At 38.8% G+C, this 24,788-nt stretch overlaps 1 protein-coding gene and 1 long non-coding RNA gene across 2 annotated transcripts in view; one reads left to right on the top strand and one right to left on the bottom strand.

Moving 5' to 3' along the window:
- The window catches only part of LOC109360227, a 21,459-nt gene extending 6,725 nt beyond the window's left edge, over positions 1-14,734 (top strand). Inside the window, exons 3-4 of the long non-coding RNA XR_002109143.1 lie at positions 10,364-10,370; positions 14,642-14,734. This is a non-coding gene — a long non-coding RNA (uncharacterized LOC109360227). The remainder of the gene's footprint in view (positions 1-10,363; positions 10,371-14,641) is intronic.
- Positions 17,259-23,973, bottom strand: LOC109360958 (R3H domain-containing protein 2-like). The gene is made up of 5 exons (XM_019606200.1): positions 23,495-23,973; positions 21,652-22,456; positions 19,700-20,066; positions 17,863-18,261; positions 17,259-17,467 (listed from the first exon to the last, which is right to left on the bottom strand). The coding sequence occupies exons 1-4, from the start codon at positions 23,760-23,762 to the stop codon at positions 18,211-18,213; spliced, it is 1,491 nt and encodes a 496-aa protein (XP_019461745.1). The 5' UTR covers positions 23,763-23,973; the 3' UTR covers positions 17,259-17,467; positions 17,863-18,210.

The raw sequence follows: 24,788 nt of genomic DNA, 5'->3' as shown, positions 1-24,788 counted from the left end.
TGTTCTTACTTCTATTTCATTGAGTGTTGTGATTTGAATCATTAAACTGTGTTTTATTTGTGTAAGTTGTCTGGCCAACAAATTACACCTCTTAGATACATTGGGGAAGGACCGAGAGGTGAACCCAACTATCCGACCATTCAGTTATTCAAACTAGAATCCTAATTCACGAGAGTAGTATTAGGATTCTCAGGGGTTTCTGGAATTCACCTTGGGTTCACCTTGGATTTGCTCACTGATAGGGCAAATCGCAAGTACACGTGTTGGAGCTCGAGAGAGGATGGCACATATCAAAGAGCAATTCACCCTCACAACTTAAAGTTCATGAAAATGAGCAAAACAAGGATTTGCGAGTGTAAATGCGATAACCCTTATCCTAGGAACTCTTCCTAAATTAGATTTCAATCTCTTTTGATTATCTTCATAATTATTCTTGGAAATTTTTCTAAATTCAATTTTATTCCTAATTTGAGTTAAGTATAAATTAATTGTTATAATGAAAGGAATTTTTCAGTCCTCGTGGGATCGATATTTTATTACTTGACGACATAATCGTGCACTTGCGATTTGCCCTATCAGTGACTACCCGTAACCAAACTCAACCACCTAGCCAAGCAGAACCACTCAACACAAATATTACCCCAAATCATGATACCCCTTCTATTGACCCTTCAGTACTAGTACAACCATCTCAACAGGCCAGCCAAATTCGCCCCCTAACCCCACCCCAGAAGCACCCACTACCCAACAACTTCTCTAAATGATCCAAACTCAAGGCAGATCATCCAACAACAAGCCCAACTACTAGCTGAGCTTCACCAACACAAACCTGAACCCAATAATGGACCATCAGGGCCAGTTGCCGATGAGCACTCCATAGAATCCGCCGAAGCTTCCAGGCTAGTAGCTCCCTCAAACACAAAAAGTACCTAGATAACTCATCCCTCCGACCATAGCTCCTCACAAGCAAGACACCCTTTCACTAAAGCAATCATGTCTTCACCACTCCCCAAGCATCTAACCCGCCCAAACAACATCGACCAGTATGATGGAACGAGTGACCCACAGGATCACTTAGATGCATTTGAAGCCTCAATGCTTTTCCATGGGACAACCGACTCTATCATGTGTCGAGCCTTTCCTCTCACTCTAAAACACGTTGCCTTGCAGTGGTTTACACGGCTAGCACCGAATAATACTGACCATTAGGCCACTCTCGCCAACGGATTCAACAACCGATTCACAGCAAGCAAAGAACAACCTCGTTCTTAATACACCTTGTCAAGTATACGACATAAGTCTCAAGAACCCCTCCGAGCTTATCTAGAAAATTTTAACTTGGAGGCCATGAAAGTACGTACCTTGAGCCCGGAGGTGGCGGTGCATATCTTGGTAATAGGACTATAGGATGACCTCTTCAGACAGGAGTTGGCTAAGTACTAACACCTCACAATGGGAGAGCTCTAATCCAAAGGCCAAGAGTTCCTCAATCTAGAATAAACCCATCCTAACCGCCTACCATCCGAACATAGAGACTATGAACCCCCTTACGGGGAACCAAACGACCAAAAACACACGAACACCCTCGAGATGACCCACCCAGACAGCCCAAAAAACCCAAGTGCACCTCCTACACCCCATGGCCACCCATTTAGTCCAGCTCCCCAAATCCAACCTGGGCAGAAAGTTGGGGACCTAGGACCGCTCCAAATACCGTGATTTCCATACCTTTTTTGAACACATAACAGAAGAGTGTGCCTAACTGAAGGACACTATTGAAGACCTGATTCAAGCTGGGCACCTGCAACAATTCATTGCTCGGTCCTGCCAAGGGCGATCACCACCTCCATGTTCATCTAGTCCCTATCGCAGGCGTTCCCCCCCAAAACTTCAATAGGAACGCCCCCCAAACAGAGACCGGGGAGACTAATATCACCCCAAAAATTGGCAGCAATAGAGTCCATTGGACATCAACACAATATCAGCCGGAATCGCCACTAGCGGTACATCTAGGGCAGCCCAGAAAAGGTATGTTCAGAAAGTCATGCAATCAACTTTCCAGAACCCCTGCCAATATCGTGATCATCAGGCGGCACCCCCGATCTCATTTGACACCGTGATTATGAAGGCGTCGTCCGCGGTCATGACGATCCCCTCGTCATCATCGCCAAAATGAATAATAAGAAGGTGGGTGGTTGTTTGTCGACCAAGGTAGTTCGACATATATCATGTTTCAAGATTTGTTCTAAAAATGGAACTCAAACAAAGACCTATTACCTTATGATGGAAACTGGTCAGTTTTACCAATTTGTTTATGATTGTCTTGTCTTGATTTCTGGATTGTTTCAAAATAAACATGAGATTTCTTGTTGTTTTGGGTCATTGTTTCTATATTATCATTCATACATGATTGTGAAAGTTAGACATAATACTTGTTTGAGGACAAGCAAGAGATAAGCTTGAGGGGATTTGACAAGTGTGAAATTATATCACATTTGCATTGCATTTAACTTGCATTTTAAGACATAATTATGACTTTAGGATTGTTTTTAGCTTTTATTTCCCTTTGTTTGGGTTGACGGGTGTTTTTAGCCATGTTGTGCAGTTTGGATGGATTAAAGCAAAAAAGAGTAGAGATTGGGTGCAAGAAGATTGAATTCAGTGTTGAGGTTATGCGAAAATAATTGAAGGACCAAAAGAAGTCATAAATGTTATATTATATTCCTATTTTTTAGATTTGTTTTGTTGGGCGTAGCCCAAAATTTTGTAATTAGGATAAATAAGAGTTTTCCCTCAAGGATTTGACATAATACTTTATATTACAATTCTCTAATTTAGAATTTGGGATTCTATTTTACATCATGAGTGAGTAATTCCATTTGTTTCTTGGATTGGGGCTATGCCCTTTTACATTCAAAAATATTTGTTCTTACTTCTATTTCATTGAGTGTTGTGATTTGAATCATTAAACTGTGTTTTATTTGTGTAAGTTGTCTGGCCAACAAATTACACCTCTTAGATACATTGGGGAAGGACCGAGAGGTGAACCCAACTATCCGACCATTCAGTTATTCAAACTAGAATCCTAATTCACGAGAGTAGTATTAGGATTCTCAGGGGTTTCTGGAATTCACCTTGGGTTCACCTTGGATTTGCTCACTGATAGGGCAAATCGCAAGTACACGTGTTGGAGCTCGAGAGAGGATGGCACATATCAAAGAGCAATTCACCCTCACAACTTAAAGTTCATGAAAATGAGCAAAACAAGGATTTGCGAGTGTAAATGCGATAACCCTTATCCTAGGAACTCTTCCTAAATTAGATTTCAATCTCTTTTGATTATCTTCATAATTATTCTTGGAAATTTTTCTAAATTCAATTTTATTCCTAATTTGAGTTAAGTATAAATTAATTGTTATAATGAAAGGAATTTTTCAGTCCTCGTGGGATCGATATTTTATTACTTGACGACATAATCGTGCACTTGCGATTTGCCCTATCAGTGACTACCCGTAACCAAACTCAACCACCTAGCCAAGCAGAACCACTCAACACAAATATTACCCCAAATCATGATACCCCTTCTATTGACCCTTCAGTACTAGTACAACCATCTCAACAGGCCAGCCAAATTCGCCCCCTAACCCCACCCCAGAAGCACCCACTACCCAACAACTTCTCTAAATGATCCAAACTCAAGGCAGATCATCCAACAACAAGCCCAACTACTAGCTGAGCTTCACCAACACAAACCTGAACCCAATAATGGACCATCAGGGCCAGTTGCCGATGAGCACTCCATAGAATCCGCCGAAGCTTCCAGGCTAGTAGCTCCCTCAAACACAAAAAGTACCTAGATAACTCATCCCTCCGACCATAGCTCCTCACAAGCAAGACACCCTTTCACTAAAGCAATCATGTCTTCACCACTCCCCAAGCATCTAACCCGCCCAAACAACATCGACCAGTATGATGGAACGAGTGACCCACAGGATCACTTAGATGCATTTGAAGCCTCAATGCTTTTCCATGGGACAACCGACTCTATCATGTGTCGAGCCTTTCCTCTCACTCTAAAACACGTTGCCTTGCAGTGGTTTACACGGCTAGCACCGAATAATACTGACCATTAGGCCACTCTCGCCAACGGATTCAACAACCGATTCACAGCAAGCAAAGAACAACCTCGTTCTTAATACACCTTGTCAAGTATACGACATAAGTCTCAAGAACCCCTCCGAGCTTATCTAGAAAATTTTAACTTGGAGGCCATGAAAGTACGTACCTTGAGCCCGGAGGTGGCGGTGCATATCTTGGTAATAGGACTATAGGATGACCTCTTCAGACAGGAGTTGGCTAAGTACTAACACCTCACAATGGGAGAGCTCTAATCCAAAGGCCAAGAGTTCCTCAATCTAGAATAAACCCATCCTAACCGCCTACCATCCGAACATAGAGACTATGAACCCCCTTACGGGGAACCAAACGACCAAAAACACACGAACACCCTCGAGATGACCCACCCAGACAGCCCAAAAAACCCAAGTGCACCTCCTACACCCCATGGCCACCCATTTAGTCCAGCTCCCCAAATCCAACCTGGGCAGAAAGTTGGGGACCTAGGACCGCTCCAAATACCGTGATTTCCATACCTTTTTTGAACACATAACAGAAGAGTGTGCCTAACTGAAGGACACTATTGAAGACCTGATTCAAGCTGGGCACCTGCAACAATTCATTGCTCGGTCCTGCCAAGGGCGATCACCACCTCCATGTTCATCTAGTCCCTATCGCAGGCGTTCCCCCCCAAAACTTCAATAGGAACGCCCCCCAAACAGAGACCGGGGAGACTAATATCACCCCAAAAATTGGCAGCAATAGAGTCCATTGGACATCAACACAATATCAGCCGGAATCGCCACTAGCGGTACATCTAGGGCAGCCCAGAAAAGGTATGTTCAGAAAGTCATGCAATCAACTTTCCAGAACCCCTGCCAATATCGTGATCATCAGGCGGCACCCCCGATCTCATTTGACACCGTGATTATGAAGGCGTCGTCCGCGGTCATGACGATCCCCTCGTCATCATCGCCAAAATGAATAATAAGAAGGTGGGTGGTTGTTTGTCGACCAAGGTAGTTCGACATATATCATGTTTCAAGATTTGTTCTAAAAATGGAACTCAAACAAAGACCTATTACCTTATGATGGAAACTGGTCAGTTTTACTAGACATGGGATCAATCCCCGGGGCTACGTTGATATATGGCTTACTATTGGATAACAACCCCTAACCCGGACAATCGAAGCTAAATTCGTGGTTATTGATTATATCTCAGCCTACAACGCCATCCTCAAGCGGCCAACACTGAATCATCTCAAAGTATTGGTCTCCACCCCACATCTATGCATGAAATTTCTCTCATCTGACTTTCGGGTATGTACGGTCAAGGGAGACCAACATAGCGTAATGAGTTGTTATTAGATGAGCCTACGACCAAACCACACTTTAACACAGACACGACCCCCAAAGAAAAAATAGCGGGGCATGCACCTGGTGGAACTAGATGCCAGAACAGATGAGGGAGAAATCTACCCTCATCCATAGGGGGAAAAACCTCCTTTCAACTTGGCCCCTCAAAGGAAAATCTGGTAAATATTGGCAGCACTCTCGACGAAGCTCAAAGGTCCAAGTTGGTCAAATGTTTGAAAATCAACAAAGATATTTTTGTTTGGTCTGCTGTGGACATGCTTGGAAATAACCCTTCAGTTGCTTGCCACCGACTCACAACAAATCCAAGGGAAAAACCAGTGGCCCGGAAGAAAAGGAAGATGGGTACCGAAAGGACAGCCGAGGTTACTCGGAAAATTTCCGAACTACTAGAAGTCGGGTTCATCCGAGAAGTTGCATACACCACTTAGCTGTCAAACATCGTGCTGGTCAAAAACCATCCGAGAAGTGGTGGATGTGTGTGGATTATACATATTTGAACAAAGTATGCACAAAAGATCCATACCCCTTCCGAACATTGATCATCTTGTGGACAACTCCTCCATGTACCAGTTTTTGTCATTTATGGATACTTATTATGGGTACAATCAGATACCCATGTACCCCCCAGATCAAGACAAAACCGCCTTCATTACACCCAAAGTGGCCTACTACTACTACACGATCATACCTTTAAGCCTGAAAAGCGCAGGGGCCACGTATCAGAGAATGGTGAACACCGTTTTTGGAGATCATATTGGGAAGAACATGAAGGTCTACATGGACGACATGATTGCCAAGAGCTTACCAACAGAGGATCATGTAACCATCCTAAATTCTATCTTCAGCCGGTTGTGCAAGTTCAATATATGCCTCAATCCAGACAAGTGTACATTCAGGGTTGAGGCTAGCAACTTCTTAGGATTTCTGTTAACCAGCCGAGGTATCGAGGCCAAACAAGCAAAAAGTTAGGCAATTATAGACATGCGTAGCTTGAAATCAGTCAAGGAGGTCTAGCAATTTAATGGGTGGTTGGCGGCATTGTCCAGGTTTCTTCTTGCATCCGCCAAACACTCCCTCCCACTCTTCCAACTCCTTAAAAAGAGCCATACTTTTACTTGGTCAGATGCCTATGAAGAAGCTTTCCAGACTGTCAGACAATACTTGGTTACTCCCCATGTGCTCTCTAAGCTTGCACCTACTGAGACATTGTATGTTTATTTAGCAGTAACAGACGAGGTCATAGTAACTGCTCTAGTCAAAGAGAGTAAAGAAGGTCAACATCCAGTGTACTTCACCAGCAAGGCCTTACAAGGTCCGGAGCTCAGTTATCAGAAATTGGAAAAGGTCGCCTACACCCTCTTAGTGGCAACAAGACGACTATGACAGTATTTTCAATCCCACCCCGTGGTGGTCAGGACCAATCAAACAATCCGCCAGATTTTGCACAAACCAGAGCTAGCCAGGCGGATGATCTCCTGGTCTATTGAACTTTCCCAATTTGATATACGGTATGAGTCTAGAACGACTATCAAGAGGCAGGTCTTGTCCAACTTTGTGGTCGATCTGACCGCACAACCCATTAATTTTGAGCAAATATGGACAATCTATGTCGACGGTTCATCCAATCCTCAGGGCAGTGGAGCGAGAATCGTGTTAGATAATGGCCAAGGGGTGACCATTGAGCACTCGCTCACCTTTACTTTTCCTACATTAAACAACCAGGCCGAGTACGAAGCATGCATTGCTGGTTTACAATTGGCCAGGGAAATCAGAGCAGAAAATGTCTTCATATGCAATGATTCCCAGCTCGCTGTCTCTCAGATTATGGGTGGCTACCAAACAAAAGATATGTTACTCGGGAAATTTCTAGCCAAAGTTAAGGAATTAATAGCCAAGTTCGAGACAGCCTCCATCCAACACGCCCCAAGAAAACAGAATGTTCGGGCATATATTTTGTCCAAATTGGCAAGTACCAAGAGTCCGGGCAATAACAAATCGGTAGTTCAAGGAACAGTCTTGCAACCTAGCATCATGGTGATCGAGCAAATACAGGTTACAGATGATTGGACCGGTCCGCTCATTAGATACTTAATCCACGACGACTTGTCGGTGGACGAGAAAGACATGCAAAGATTCCTCATGCACAATTCATGGTTCACAATAGTACAAGGTTGTTTACATCGTTGGGGCTTTTCTTCTCTAATGCTTAAATGTCTCGGTCCTGACAGGGCTCGGTACATCCTCCAGGAAATCCACGAGGGAAGTTGTGGTCATCATGTCGGCGCGACATCACTAACCAAGAAAGTACTTCGGGTAGGATATTATTGGTCGACCATGGAAAAAGATGCCTTTGAGTTAACCAAGAAATGCATACCCTGCAGTTGTTTGTTGATCTTCACAAGGCCTCGCCCGAAGAGCTGACCACCACAATGACCCCATGGCCATTTTTCAAGTGGGGTATAGACATCATGAGACCATTCCCACTAGTAGTCGGATAACTTAAATTCCTGGTAGTGACAGTAGATTATTTCACCAAGTGGATCGAAGCTGAGCCCTTATCTAGTATCACGGCAGCCAACATCCAGAAATTCACATGGAGAAACATTATAACGCGGTTCGGAATACCGTCCATGATTGTCACTGATAATGGGACTCAATTTTCTGACTGGAAGTTCGGGGAACTGTTGTCAGGTCTTCACATCAAGCAACACTTCACTTCGGTTGAACACCCCCAGACAAACGTTCATGCAGAAGCAGCTAACAATGTCCTCCTGCGAGGAATAAAAAGAAGATTGCAAGAAGCCAGGGGAGCATGGCCAGAATAGTTACATCATGTCCTATGGGCTTACCGCACAACTCCTCACTCCACCACTAGTGAGTCACCTTTTAACCTCAATTACGGGGCCGAAGCCATGATCCCGATAGAGATCAATGAGGCCACCTGGCGGATAGTACACTTCGATAAAGCCACCAACTCAACTATCTTGAGACACAACTTGGACTGGATATAAGAGAAAAGAGATCGAGCCAGAATCAGAGAAACCACCATCAAAAGAAGGACCACTGAGAAGTATAATAGAATTGTAGTACCACGAGGCTTCAAAACAGACAGCTTAGTACTCGGTAGGGCTGATATCGGCAAACCCAAAGGCAAGCTAGCACCTAATTGGGAAGGACCCTACCGAGTAACTAGAAAAACTAGCAAAGGGGCCAACAAATTTGAAGACCTAGCAGGAAATGAGATCCCCTGTACTTGGAATGCGACAAACCTTTAAGCGGTTGAGAAAATGATGTAATCAAATCTGACTTATATATTAACGAGGTTTTATTCAGATGTTTTGTATAGGCCATAGATGGTCGCCAACACTGTACCCATCAGAGGCATGGGCAAGTCCCCCTCTGATGGAGGCTCAATCCGCAAACCCAAGGCAGGACCAAGTTCTCTTGGTCGCAAACAATGTACCCATCAGAGGCGGGCCAATCCCCCTTTGATGGCGGTTCAATCCACAAACCCAAGCCATGGCCAAGTCCTCTTGGTCGTCAACAATGTACCCATCAGAGGCACGGGCCAGTCCCCCTCTAATGATGGCTCAATCCACAAACCTAAGCCAAGACCAAGTCCTCTTGGTCGCAAACAATGTACCCATTAGAGACCTAGGCCAGTCCTCCTCTGATGGCGGCACAATCCACAAACCCAAGGCAGGACCAAGTCCTCTTGGTCACCAATAATGTACCCATTAGAGGTGTGGGTCAATCCCCCTCTGATGATGGCTCAATCCATAAACCCAAGCCATGACCAAGTCCCCGTGGTCGCCAATAATGTGCCCATCTAAGGCGTGGGTCAGTCCCTCTCTGATGGCAGCTCAATCCACAAACCCAAGTCAGGACCAACTCCTCTTGGTCGCCAAAAATGTGCCTATCAGAGGCATGGGCCAGTCCCCCTCTAGTGGCGGCTCAATCTACCAGCACAAGTGCTCATACAACCCGATCATTAAAAATGTTATGCTTCATTTACTAACGAATTCTGGGTAGTTATTACTTAAGGATTATTCAATACCCTCCTTCAGGTTCACTAGTAAATACCCAGGTAATCTCTACATACTGGATTCAAGTTCAATGTTAGAATTCCAAGTAGTTATTACTTAAGGATTATTCAATACCGTCAATTTAGGTTCAATAGTAAATACCCAGGCAGTCTCTATATACTAGATTCAAGTTCATTGTTAGAAGCTTGTGTAGTTATTACTTAATGGTTATTCAGTATCCTCATTCAAGTTCATATATGAAAATTCGGGTAGCAACTGAATTCAAAATTCATTGCCTAATTTCCAGATAAGTTGTCATCCCACACTCGCATTCAAAATTCATTAATGGATATTCAGGCAATCACCACTTCGAAGAAATTAGAACCTACCCGACCAATTACCACTTCATCATTCAAGTTCAAATACAGGCGTCAGAATCCGGTTGATTGATTAATCGGTTGATTGATTAATCGATTGATTGATTAATCGGCTGATTGACTAATTAGTTAACTTGTTCAAATCGATAAGTTTGCAATATAAAAAATGGACGAGCAAATTAGGAAATTTCATTGATAATAAGGGAGTGGGCAAGTAAAAAATACAAGTAAGAGGAAAAAAAAACAAAGTCTAAGCCTAATCTCCCCCACCACCTCTGGTCGGGACTAGGAGGACCACTGCACCTTCATCCTCGTCTACGACGAGCTCACCCTTGGGAGTAACCCAGGCATCAATCCTCGTCCAAGACCAGTCAGCATCAGGGTAAACTAAACTGACCTGGGAAAAAGTGTTATCCCAGTTGGCGTTAGCTACCCCATCAACATCATCCTCCAGCTTCAGATAGGCAGCCTTGAGGTCCTCCGGCTTCTTCTGCACCTGAGCGTTATCAGCCTTCGAGGCCTTCAACTTGTCCCAAAGTTGGAGCCTCTCATCTTGACCCTTTTGAAGACGATCAACAAGAGAGGTCGTCTCCCTCTGAGCGGGGCTCAGATCCACCTTGGCCAGCATCACCGCCTCCCGAGCATCCTTCAGCTGAAGAGACACCATGGAGAGTTGCTTAGCGGCTTAGAGGTTTTGGGCCTCCAAATTCTTCACGGCCTCGGCGTGCTTCTCCTTCAGTTCATGGAGCACGTCTGAATGAAGCTCTTGAAGGTTGGCCAGAGCATTCTCCCCAACTCGGGTGGCCAGTACCGCTCACCTTCGAGGTATTTGGCCACTGAAGCCACCAAGACCCCCGCCTCTTGGGTCCTCCGCAAAAAATCTACCAAGGGGACCCCATCCATGACACCCTTCACCGTCGCTTTGACCAAGCCCTCGTCAACGGCTTTTAGGTGTTGTAAGTAGTCTTGATGTGGAGAATGGCATATTTACTCTTACTAGAGGACTTGTCCGACCTCTGCCTCTCCGGATGGACGCCATCCACTAAAGCCACTTCAGAAGAGGTGACGAGCTTATCAGTCAGGCCAATGGATTGACCAAAATCAGACTCAGGTGGCACAATCGTGATGGGAGTTGACCAGTCTACAGTGGTTCCCTCTGAACCACTAGTCTGACCAACTTCCCTTCGAGGAGTGGATGGTGGATCCTCAGCCCAGGTTGATATACTCTGTCTGGGCCTTTTGCTGTTTTCCACGTCCCTCCTTTTTGAGGTCGCCCGCTTCAAAAGTTAACTTCGGTCAGACTGATCCCCCATGACCGCTGCTGAAAGAAATAAAGAAAGACAAGTTAGATAGATCTTATAAACTAAAGGCATAGATACATATGGTCAGATGCATACTGATTGCTTCTTCAAAAACTTGGTCGTCTTGAACCAACTTATAGCAAGGGATTAATCGCCCCTCTTCAACCCAAGCCAACAGGTACCTCCCCCGGCAGGTCCAAATGATACTCCGACCATATCTTCTGATATCTTACATTCTACCGGGCATCAATCACCGACCATTCTCCATCCATCACGGACCATTCCCTCCTAATACAAAAGAACAACTTTCATGTTTGAATATTCATAATAAATTTACAAGAAATACATTAGTTAACTAGTAGATTAATATTTTAATTGTAAATAGATTATTAGGCCTTCACATACAAATACAAACACATAATTAACATAAGACTCTCAAATTATGTCATAAGACAATAGAGTAAACACAAATGTAGTAAATGGCCTCAATCATCAAATTAACTAATATTACCTCTCTCTCTATCTATCTATATATATATATAATTGTTAAGTAGGTGAGCATGATATGTCCAACAAACTTTTTTAAAACATGGGTTTGGCCTTTTCTTTGTCAAATGAGTCAAACCGTAGCCAACCTTAAATAGGCCGGGTCTATTCACACACTCTTACTTTTTAGCCATAAATGAAAGTTACTTTTTCTGTAAGAATATTCTATTTACACCATACAAAAGTCCATACGCATCACAAAGTTATAGTAACACAATAAACAATTATAACAATAGTGAATACCATTTGAAGTTAAATTTACAGCGTTTCTATGAATTTCCTTCTTGATCTCCTTTATTCCCCAACTTCCTCATCCCTTTCTCTGTGTAATAAAATGTAAACTTGTTAGGGTTTTAGCTATATTCCACATAAACCTTAACTAATTTTATTTTATTTTTCCATATTTCTAAGGCACGTCAAACTCAATCAATCAATCACCATTATTCAAACAAGATCCAACTACACTCTTATATAAGTTCATCACAATGTGGTGCACCATCCCTTCACAAGTAAACTGTGTGGTCCCTTTCTCTCCTCTAAAATTAAAAGTTGATTATACCATATCCATTAATTCTTAATTGTTAGTTATTACTTCAAAAAATTCTTAATTCAAGAATCACAAGATCATGCAGTAAACAATATTCTCATTTCTTATCAAGGGACATCAGAACTATGGTGGCGACTAACTTGTGAATTGCAAGTTAGTTCGCTTCCAAGCGAACTACTTTTATAACTGTTGGATCAAATGACTTTAATCTCATTCATCGAATTTATCGGTTACCTTTTGTATCTAGAAGTCGTGATACTTTAGTACGATTTATGTATGTTAGGGAGTCGGTTTCGGTTAACACAACTTCTAAACATAAGTCATTTTCGATTAACACAACTTCTGAACATAAGTCGTTTTCGGTTAACACAACTTCTGAACAGAAGTCGTTTTCGATTAACATGACTTCTGAACAAAAGTCGTATTGGTATATAATGACTTCTATGCATAAAATAAATAAAAGTTATCATAAATCACTTGGTATATAGTATTGTGTTTAATTGTTTGGTTGTGGGTTCAAACCTCATGTTTACCAAATTTAATTTATTGTTGTAAATATTTTTGGATGATTAACTATCTTGGTTTTTTAAATGATATAAATAAAATTATCTATAGATTATATGGTAAATACTAGTGTCTTCAAGTGTTTCGTTGTGAGTTCGAGTCTCATGTTCATCATTTTTAATTTATTGTTATAAATATTTTTGGAGGATTAACCATCATGAACTTTTTAAATGATATTATCCAATCACACATGACTTAAAAATATTACTTTTACATAATATATAAATAAAAATTAACTAAAGAAATGACTAATAATTATTAACTGATGTTTAAAACACCACAATCAAAATTATAATGCAATGAAGCAATAAATTAAAATTGGTGAACATGGGCTTGAACCCACAACCAAACAATTAAAAGCTACTATATACCATGTGATCTACAGCAACATTTTTTATTTTATGCACAGAGGTCATTATATACCAATATGACTTCTGTTCAGAAGTCATGTTAATCGAAAACAACTTCTGTTTAGAAGTTGTGTTAAACGAAATTGACTTCCTAACATATAGAAGTCGTACTGAAGTATCACGACTTCTTTACAAAAGTTAATCGGACATAAATTTAACGAATGAGATTAAAGTCATTTGATCCAATAACTCTAAAAATAGTTTGCTTGGAAGCGGACTAACTTACAGTTCGCAAGTTAGTCGCCACCCTGGACTATTGTTTGTTGTCTCCAAATCTATCCCACATCACTTATGATAAATACAAGTGAATTGCCCTTTCCTCTAAAAAAATTTCTTCTACAAGAACACATCCTTTCCCAATGAATATGAATAATATAAGAACAATTCTTAAATCCTAAGAACATCTTTAAAAACAATCATTGTGATTGCTATAAGGAAACTTCAACATGAGATAACTCGCAAGGCAGACAAATGACAAAGAAATTGGAAGATGCAAGATAACTCGCAAGCAGATAAAAGATGGAAACTTCATATTGCCTCAATGCCTCCTCTTCCAATAGACATCAAAGTGCACACCGAGTATGGAAAGTTAAAGACAATAGCACGTTAAGTTTCATCCAATTATTTTACACTAGTTACTTAATACTACTATAACTAAAATTCAATTAAGCAAAAATAAAGGAAATGCATTTTTTTATATATTTAGCATTTTAATTATAATAAAATAATATTTTTGTCATAAAGAAGAAAAAATTTTCATCTCCATAAATCACTCCCTAATTCAACTAACACCAATCATAATCTTCGTACCCTTCCACGTGTCCTTAAGCCCGTCCAATCAGCACCATAACACACTTCATCTTTTCTATAGTAAATACTTGGACTTATCCAACTCCCACATAGACTTCATTCTAAAACCCACACTTTTTGGAGGGTGTAAAATTGTAGGGTTTTAAAATGAACTCTATCTCGAAGTTGGATGAGTCCAAGCATTTATTATAGGAATGATGAAGTGTGTTATGGTATTTATTGGACGGGCTTATGGACACATGGAAGTGTATGAGGATTATGATTGGGGTTAGTTGAATTAGGGAGGGATTTATGTAGATGAAAATTTTTGTTTTTTTTCTTTCTTTTTTATGACAAAAATATTATTTTATTAAAATTAAAATAATAAATATGGAAATTTTTATATTTTCTTTATTTTTGAAAGCATTTATTTTGTTCAGTACTGAAGATGGCCCTCAATTGGATTTTAGTTATAGTAGTATTAAATAACTAAGGTAAAATTACTATTATTTTAATCCCTTCAGTCTCTTATTTCTTATATGAAATTTGTGACACAAAGTCATATTATGCTATATACATTCTTTCAGAGACACAATCTGAGGAGAGAAATGTGCATGCTGAAGAAACCAATGAGCTTGTATTAGATGGTGGTTTTCTATTGCCTCAACACTCACAAGATGGTTTCCATATCCTGGATATCAATTCATTTGGAAAAGCCTTCAGGTTTCATATTTTTCCTTTTTAACCTTATAATTGAATTCTTTGCCAGTGATATGTTGCTTGTAATGTTTTTATTTGCAAATTACTATTGTCCTTTTTAATATTTTGTATTATGTACTTTTATGGTCACAAACGTTGTCTTTTTTAAAAAGTGATTGACATGGGCCTATGGGAATTTTTGGAAGGAACTATAATGCAGAAAGTCAAGGGCAAAGAACTTTGAGGAATTCTATAAGAACCAACACTTCAACCAGACATATGACTGTAATCAAACATGATTTTAATCCATCAGAATACATAAGTCCCTCCAATAATAATGATAATAATAAAATAATACGATTTGGTTATTTATAAGAGTATTTCCTCACTTTTTTAGATAAAGAACTAATCCATTTCGGGATGATTGGTTACCCCTCCCAACAAGTATCGCTCCTAAAAGTCGAACTCTTAACATTTTTGTCATCTTGGGGATCTAGTTCTTAAACCATTATGATAATTACAAGTGAAGAGAATGAGGGAAGATCAGTGACTGTGGTACATGCACCTGTGCAAATGCAAACCCTGAATTTAAAAAAAAAATGTATATTGCCAACAACTTTACAAGTCTTTTTGTAAACAATATTACATGTTTTATGGAGCTATGCTAAATAATTTTATACCATCGTGGACATGTGACTTAAATAATTTCATGATCGTTTCTATCCAAAATGATTACTCAATTGCTTCTTTTTATATCTTCTTTGAGTCTAATCAATTTGTTCTTTAATTTTGATATAATAAAACTGATTGAATTTACAAAGTTTTATTCACGTGCTTTTTGTTCAATTAATTTGGTGATGCTTGATAATTAACCCGAGAGTTACAACATTGAAATGTATATTAATATTAAATTTGCTTCTTTAAAATGAATCAATAAACTTTTAGATAAGTTGTTTGAAAGTGAAAGACACATTGTATAATCATTAACTTATTTTTGAAGTTAAAAATGATTTTACTTATTGTCACAATAATTGTAGAAAAAGTCATTTCAACTATGAAAGTTGTAAAAAATATGTTGTATAATCGAATGAAAATGCATGAATGAAAGACGGTCTAATCATTTATATTAAGCGAGAAATGTTCAATAACATTGACAACAAGTTGATAATTTAACGATTCAAAATATGAAGCCACATATAGATCAATTATAAATTACATAACTTATTTGATTGATATATTTAAATTTTGTGATTTTTATATTAATGTTCTCATCATTTTATATAATAATATTAATTATTTTAATTTTTAAACTATATCGTAGCAGGTACGTCCTATCTTTGGTCCTAGATACGTACTGGGAGTATGGAAAATTGGACAATGGGGAAGATTGTACTTGTGTTTCGATCCGATGCACATGTAGCAGGTGGATAGATAACAAGTCCATAAAGATGAAGTGCAAGTATACTTCTCTATTCACTCTTTTAGAAACTCTTTTCCGTGAGCAAATGTTAATGTCAGTCTATTCAAATTATACTATTGGTATTCACCAAAAAATAGTACTATATATGATCAACAATGTCAAAATCCTTAGTTAAGATTCTCGATGCTTTTTTTCGACATCAAAGGGGAAGAGTTTTATGTTTTTGATGAATTTTGATCAATCTGCTATTCTGCTTAATGAAATCAGGCCCGACCCTGGGATAGGCAAACACTGCCTAGGGCTCCAGACTTTAAGGGGTGCACCAACTTTTTAAAATATAATAATTATTGTATTATTTTTCATGTGTTTCCGAAGCTTATTACGCTGTTGTTCTGAATCCAATTATTTCTATTTCTGGGTAGGTTCAAACATTCACTACATTTTATAGGGTTTGATAAGGACAGTTAACATCAAACATACCAATTATACTATTAAAATTAGTGAAATGCCCCAAAAGATACTTGTAGCTTTATACTTTCTTATGCATTAGGGGTCTCTTATGTTAGACCTTAGTACCAAAAGTTATAGTTGATGCAAATCTGATCATTTTTTCAAGGTAAATTAATCTTTAAAAATGGGAGGCAGAAAAATAAATAAAAATTACATAAGAAAATAGGAAAGACAATAAAAACAGCAAAACGATTACACAAATTTAGATATTAATATTTTGTCAATAAAGATGAATTATAATATATCTTTATAACATAGTTCAATAAATATAGCTAACCTCACCTAATAATATTAGATTAAAGGCTTAGTGTTCATTAGATAAGAGAGCGCATAAAAGTAACAAGTAATCCTTTCGGTACAGAATACGTGTCATTTTAAAAGGATAATTTCTCTAAAAATCACCAAAAGCATTTTTGTTCTTCTAACTGTATCCTTATCTCATGATATCTCCACTAAAAATAAATAAGTGAGCATTGTGAAGTACGAGGGCTATTTGATCAAATATAATTATATTATCTTCCTAAAATACATTCCATATTAATGTAGAAAAACATTAAATACCAGATAATGAAGTGGATGGAGTAGACAGAAATTTTATAAATATGTAATCTCATATCCAAAGTAGTCCTGAAGTTTACATGAGGTTTGGGATAGTTTACCAGACCATACTGTAAAGTATAGTGACTATAGCTTGAAAAATACCACAGTTAAATCTCAGCACCAAAAGTTCCTGCCTTCTAAAGGAGAATGGGGACCGAGCATTCTCAACCTCTTAAACTAAGGAAGCTGTAGCCGAAACAACACAAGAAAACAAATGTTAGCCACATTACTGAAGTGTGTTTAGAAATTGCTTAATTTTTGGGATAACTAATCACTTTAAATAAAAGCAAAAGACTCTTATACAGTACTATGGGATTACAAGTTGTTTTGAGAGCAAAATAAGCATCCAAACAGAATAAAAAGCTAGCTTGAACAACTGCTCCATGTGCATTACATATCTCAGCTTGAAGCAAAGAATGTAAATTTGGTTTCAACTTATAATTCACATTAAAAAGGTACTTGGAGCAAATTAACTTCAAAAAACAACATAGTGACGGAATGAGTGGGTGAGAGTATCCCTGATGATTCCACATTTCCATTTACACAATTACAGAAAACGAAATTGATGAACATTCACATACCTTCATTCAAGTAAGGCACAGACTTCTTCAGCTCTAAAGATGTCCTCAACTCATTCTTCCTCATTATCAGTGCGACATCAGTATGTATGCTCAAAAGCTCCTCACAAGTAGTTCAAATCTCCACACAGGACACTAGTGTGAAAGAACGGATGATGCAAGAGCATCTTTGCAATACCGAGAAAGGGGGAATGGATCAATGCTGGTCTTTCTGAAATACGCAAATCCAATCCAGCCTAACTCGGCTTATATGCCTGCATCCCAATCAGGTAAATGAAGTTTGGAACTGCAAAAGCCCCATTATCTGCCTAAAATAGCTCAGGCTGATTGGGTGCAGGCATGGCCCATGCCCTACCGGGGCCGGGCCAATCCAAAATTTGCATCAGGTGGAGGTTGATTAGACTGTAGTACACAGAAAATAAAATGGCACGTTAAATCCTAAAAGTGAAAAACTAAAGAAGATATTTACTTCAAAAGCATTCAATGCAAAAAAGGAAGCCAAATTTGACAAAAAAACAAACTATTTTCCAATAAGATGCGAGAATAAGATCATCATCATATTTTGGCCAATGAAAGAAAAAGCATTGCCATAAAATATGGCGTCATAGCATAGCAATCGTAAACTGAACCCAGAAACAAATGACGATGAAACTGACATCTTCAAGTGCAAAAGAGGTGCACAATGCACTATTAATCACACCAAAAAATTGTGCACTGCAAGTCTGCAAAGACCATAACAGTATAACACGGATGCAACCAGCCAGAATATCATCACCTCAAAAATAAAATATTTCTTCAAGCGCATTCTTAGAAAAGGTAGAAGAAGTGTTGGTAGGGTTATTTCCTAATAAGTAACGATACAATCAATATTGTGAAACCCGAGCCGGACGTCAAACCGGAAGAGCACTCGTAATAGGTTTAACCGTTTAGTCTGACCAGATGATTTTATACCTGATTAATATTTTTTATCTATAGATATATAATTATATATAAATGTAAAATTTTATATAATTAATAATCATATATAATTACATTGAAGTAACGTCTCTTTATCTTCTTTTGGACTGAAGTGAAACAAAAGATTAGAGTAGAGTACAATTTTTTTAATTTTTTAAGTGAACCATCCGGTTTACTTCCCGTTTTAATTTGGTTTAACCGGGTTTAACATGGTCGGACCGGAATTTCTCTGGTTCAAAGCGGTCCAACCCCCACTCGGTTAAGATGGTAAACCAGAGCCGTTTTCAAGACCGGTGATCGGTCAAACCGTCCAGTACGGTCCGGTTTTCACAACACTGGATGCAATAAAATGCTCAACATTATGGTAACGTTAATTCAGGGACACCATTGTTAAACAATGGGGACCTAACTACAAATTTTAAAATATAGGAACTCGTTGAAAATTTCCCAAACAGTACAATGACCAACACTTTGTTTTAACTGACATTGCAGAGAGGTTATTTCCTCAGAACAATTAGAGATACCCATTAAATTTTACTCACCTATGTCTATACAATTATCTAAATTCCTTTACTTCTACAGCTGCAAAGTAAGCCATTTTAGCATCACATGCAGAAACAGAACTGTATAAAAAAACTCATCCATAGCAATAGGAAGACATCCCTACAAAATTCATGAAGGGATGTTTTTTCCTATAAACTAAATAAATCATTCCTTGATTTATTAAATGCACTACTCTAAACATGTTATGATTAAGAGATGTATCCTCCTCGGCTTCTTGTATGCATCCCATGTGTGTACAGACATATCAGATGCATAAAAGAAAGAGGAGACCCACTACAGTCTACAGCACACAGGTTAGAGATTTTGGAGGCTGTTATACCTGTGCAAAGGGTTGGTGAACATGTTCATGATGTAAAAAAGGCATTCCAGGGCGCTGACAGGGATACTGAGGAGAATGCAAGTACATAGCTGATGAGGAGTGTGCACCAACTTGACTAGGATTAAATGGTGACATCATGGTCTCTGGATGTCCATATCCACTTCCAGGAGGTATTGGTTGTGGAACCCAAGATCCAGGTATATGCTGTGGAAGAGGTTGTGGCTGGTGTTCAGTAGAAAGCTCAGGTCCGTGAGCGGATCCAAGCTGTGGAAACTCGGTGTTGTAATTCACTACTGCTGTATACATTGGCTGCATGGTGTATGATCCACCATTGAACCCAAACCCAGGATCAAATCTTTGCATATACCTGCCATGCAAGTTATAATAGAAAATGATCATGTTAACTGATACTCCAAGTCTCCTACAGAAGTATGGCAGTAAAATGGCAATCAATTCATTCTCATATAGAGACCCCACATCGGATCTGTTACGAATGTGCCTAACGCGTCTATGGCTTTATGTCTCTTGACATGCATTATGTTAATCATCATAATAATAATCATCACCCTAATAAGCATCAATGTTATCACATTTAAATATTAAAATAATAAAACGATTATTTGCTAATCATCATCCAAAGTTTAGAATACCACTTGCAAAACAACACAAAATCTGAAACATTCTGTTCAGTAAGTCCTATTATAATCTATTATTACTGATTATTCATTATTAACACAATCAACATGTATATAAAATAGAATCTCTAATCAGTGTTTTCATAATGGAAAAGGGGTTGATTTGACCAGCTCAAAAACTGCGCCACTTTCATGCATTGAGGAGATGCAGCCACATCATCATTGAGGTGTTATGGATATTTAAAGCACTGCAATTATGTATCGAATAAAATTTCAGTCATGATAATACATTACAATCATAAAGCAATCCAAATAGGATACTTCAAATGGTTGATCATGAAAACAATAGTTTTCTTAATAGAAACTGAGGATTCCTCTTAGGTAGCCATTTAAAGAATTAAAATAGGGATATAAGAGACAAAGAAAGAAGACATAAGGGAAGGGAAATGGGGAATGAGGCTGTGAAGAAGAAAAGGAGATAAGAGACAGAGTACAAAAAGTGCTGGACTCTGGTGGGTCACAAGTTTCTAGTTTATCAAGCAGCAGTTTCGGGGTATGGGTAACGAACTTCAGGCGCCTTTGATGGAGCTTAAGCAGTCAGCCATTTGGTGCTGGATTTCTCGTTTGATGGCAGGTAATATTTTAGATTTTTTCTCTTCCTAATGGACTCAGAGAGAGCGAGCCCTTCAAATTCGATACCCGCTGGCTAATGGGTGTTTAAAGTGAGGATAAGAATGATATTTCGGGTAGTTTCATGATGCAGATGCATTACCCGCATCAGGATACAGTACCATGTGAAGGAAACTGCCCTGCTTAGGTAATCTAAGGCGCTAGAGCTGGTTCCTACCCCGCCTCTACACCAAGGCAGTCGCTTTTGACAAAAATGTCTTCAATGTGACAGATGTGCTTGCGATCATAAAATGTAATGGAGATGTTTATAGTTAACACATGTCAATAAAATTGGGAATGAGAAGTGATAACATTGGAATTTGGTAGTGTTATCATTTCAAAGCAAACAAACATGTTCAACAACAAAATCTTGATTGAATAATCGTGGGTGGTTAGATCATAGCACTGAAAATAGATAGAAACCAGGTATAGTCGTATAGACATTTGCACCCAACATTTAACAATTTCATGGACGTAATCAGAATAAGAAACATAAAACATTTATAGCTGCTTTAATAGTGACACGTGAAGACATCATCATTCATGTTTGGCAACTCATCCTTTATTTGAAAAAGGAAACGAGTCAAAAAGGACACATATTTTAGAATACATGAGTGAAACTAAATAAAATAATAAAGATACACATACCTGTCATAGCTCCGGTCATAATCAGGATCCTTGCGGTCAACATCACGGTCCCGAAATATAGCCACCCGATTACTTTGCCTGTACCTACTCCCCACTGGCTCCTTTTCCGTCCTATTTCTAGCCCTAGTGGCATTAGGTGAAAACTCAACCAGCCCCCTACTGGTATTAGTCGAATACGCAATCGCCCCCCTACTGGTACTAGTTGAAGACTCAACTGCCCCCCGGCTAATATTAATTGAAGATTCAACCAGCCCCCTACAGGAACTGACATCAGATACTGAAACAGGTTTATCTTCCAGCCGGGGAACCCCCAAGGAACCACGCAAGGAGCTATCCTGCTGCCTTGACCCACTTTCTGGCTTCTCACCAATGGTACCACCATTGTTGCTCAAACTAAAGATCCTAGCACGAGCCCTGTTATATTCCTCTTTTCTCTCTTCCACACTTTTTGAGTTACTACTATTCCCTGAGTTCGAATTTGCATTGCTCAGAATGTGTGTCTGCTTCTGCGGCCTCTGTTTAATTGCAACTTTCATAACAGCATTGTTTTCTGATGATAATTTTACTGGGATGTCTGCAAGGCGGATAACAGGAAGCTTGCATTCAGCAGTTTTGCGGACAATAATTCTCGACCCAGAACCATCTGGTAAGCTATTATCCAGTAAAACCATTGACTGCAATGAGTAATGCTGAGCCACCCGGTGTGCAGCCAGTCTCAAATAGGAAGTTGGCAGTTGCTCAAATTCAAGCTGCTGTTGATTAGGATTACGAATAAATTTCTCAACATCTTGTTCTATCCGCAATACTGGGTAATAACAAAATATGTCATTCTATGAATGGAAATCTTCATTACATCTAAAACAAATAAAATACATATAATGCAATTGCATAACAAAGCCATTAAAACAGTAGTAGCAAATAAATGTGTCAGAAGAAATATAGAACATTGAAGCGACAAAACTCGAATAAACTATGTTTTTCACACTTTATGTTTGGGCAGGACAGGTGAGAGAAAGTCTGATAGATACCACCTATGAAGCAGGTATACATTAGGAAGAAATAACAGGAGCAGCATGGGATCAGCTTCTCAAGTAAGAATCACTAACAAGGAGAGTAACTAACATCCAACATGTCATGGATCTTATGATGAAGAGAACGAAAACAGTGGAGGCAGCATCGGATATATGGAAGGAGAGGGAAAGGGGAAGGCCCTAAACCAGTGAGGGAAGGATTTGTGTGGGGGCACACATGACCTCTTCAAAGTCCGGATTACCTATTGAATTTTTTCTTGTCCAGTTTGCTACACTTATCTGGACTTTGTACCTCTGATGCTGATATCTCTCTGTCATCAGTAACAGTAATCAATAATTGGTATTTTTCCATGATCTGGTCCATTTTTAACTCAGTCAATCCTGTGTATAAAAGGTTGATCTTCCCATAAAATAGAAATCAGCACATTCCCTTAAAATTCTAAATCAGGAAGTAGCACAAAAAACTCATGCCAGATTGCGAGTAATGAACCTATGTATGCTTGATGCTATAAAAGTCGGTCCTAAGCCCGAAAAAAAGGCGAATGGTCGACAGCAAAAGTAAAACTTTGTCGAATGACTATGATAAGACACATTAGTAATGAAAAAAAAACACAATTATTTGAAAATGTCACAGTCAAGGCGTAGCTTGTGTAGTATTTCATACTATACTTACACTAAACACTTTAAACTTTCGGTACATAAATATTACACTCACTTCAGTATAGGCGTATAGCAAACAAAGCCTTATTATATAGCAAAACCTAATTTCTACGAATAAATGTCTTCTTATGATTAATGCACACATAACCTACCCGAAACGCGTTCGCGAGGGTTTTGAATCGCTTCGCGTAAAAACTGATCGACCTGATTGATGACGTCATCATATAGCTTATCTCCAGTGGAAGAAGCTGAACCCGGTGGCGCGGAAGAAGAAGAAAGTGCAGAATCATCGGAAACATTGAAATCTTTGTTGTTCGATGATGATGATGATAGCATGAGATTGAAGCGGTTCATGGATTCATCCAAATCAGCGACCTCCCATGACTCTGGAGCTCCTAGATCCTCTGCAGAGCTCTCCATGGAAGAAGAAACTGGAAGCAAAGGAATGAAACTTTGTGTGGGGTTACGGAATCGAATTTGATCCTGAATCGGTGGAAATTGGCTTGGGGAATTTCATGGGAAGGTTGGGTTCGATTTTAGGGTTAGGGTTGGGAATTGGGAATGAGGGAGTGAAGTGGTTGAGAAAGTGGGAATACGAAGCGCGATAGGATTTGATGACAAGGATGGATATTATTTTATTATTCCATAAAGCATCTTCTACGTCTATCTCCGGTAATAATATTATTTATTTTTATAGTAAATTATACCTACATTCACAAATTTTAGTGAAATTAAAAAATCACATCTTTATTATTAACTTATACAAATCTTTATTATTAACTTATACAAATCATCCTTAATTATATATAAAATTACATATACTACTTTTGTAAGATAAGTAAATATGATATTTTAAATAAAATATAATTTATTGTGAAGACAAGTTAAAATTGTATAAAAACTCATGTTTATTCATTATATGTTGTTCACTATAAATTACATAAATAATTCTAATGAGGTGTATAAATTACTCTTAATATTGTAAGTTATCGAATAATGAATAGACATTGACATTTATATTATTTGGAATTGTCTTCACAATTTACAATATTTTGTTTCACTTAATTATATTTGTCATCATTTTTTGTTTAAAAAATTACATTTATTCATCATATAAGGGTAGTCAGCATAATATATGTATATAATTATTAGGGGTAGCAATATGGGCCAGCCCGGCCTGACCCACCTTTGGCCCGTCAGAATATGGGCTGGCCCGGCCCGGCCCGACCCGACCCTTATTGTTAAAAGGGCTCAAAATGCCAGCCCGCCCCATATTTGGCAGGGCTGGCCTGTTTTCTTTTTCTTTTCAAAACACACATTAAAGCTTTTAGACAAAAATAAATAATTCAAACAATTCATAAATGTCTTTTAAAACAAAAAATCACAAACAAAAGACACAATATCATAATAACATATTGCATTAGTACAAAACTTGTAAATTCTAAA

The sequence above is a fragment of the Lupinus angustifolius genome, chromosome LG11, assembly GCF_001865875.1.
Source record: "Lupinus angustifolius cultivar Tanjil chromosome LG11, LupAngTanjil_v1.0, whole genome shotgun sequence".
Classification (NCBI taxonomy): domain Eukaryota; kingdom Viridiplantae; phylum Streptophyta; class Magnoliopsida; order Fabales; family Fabaceae; genus Lupinus; species Lupinus angustifolius.
The sequence above is the reverse complement of the archived record's forward strand: the minus strand, read 5'-3'. Positions and strand labels throughout refer to the sequence as shown.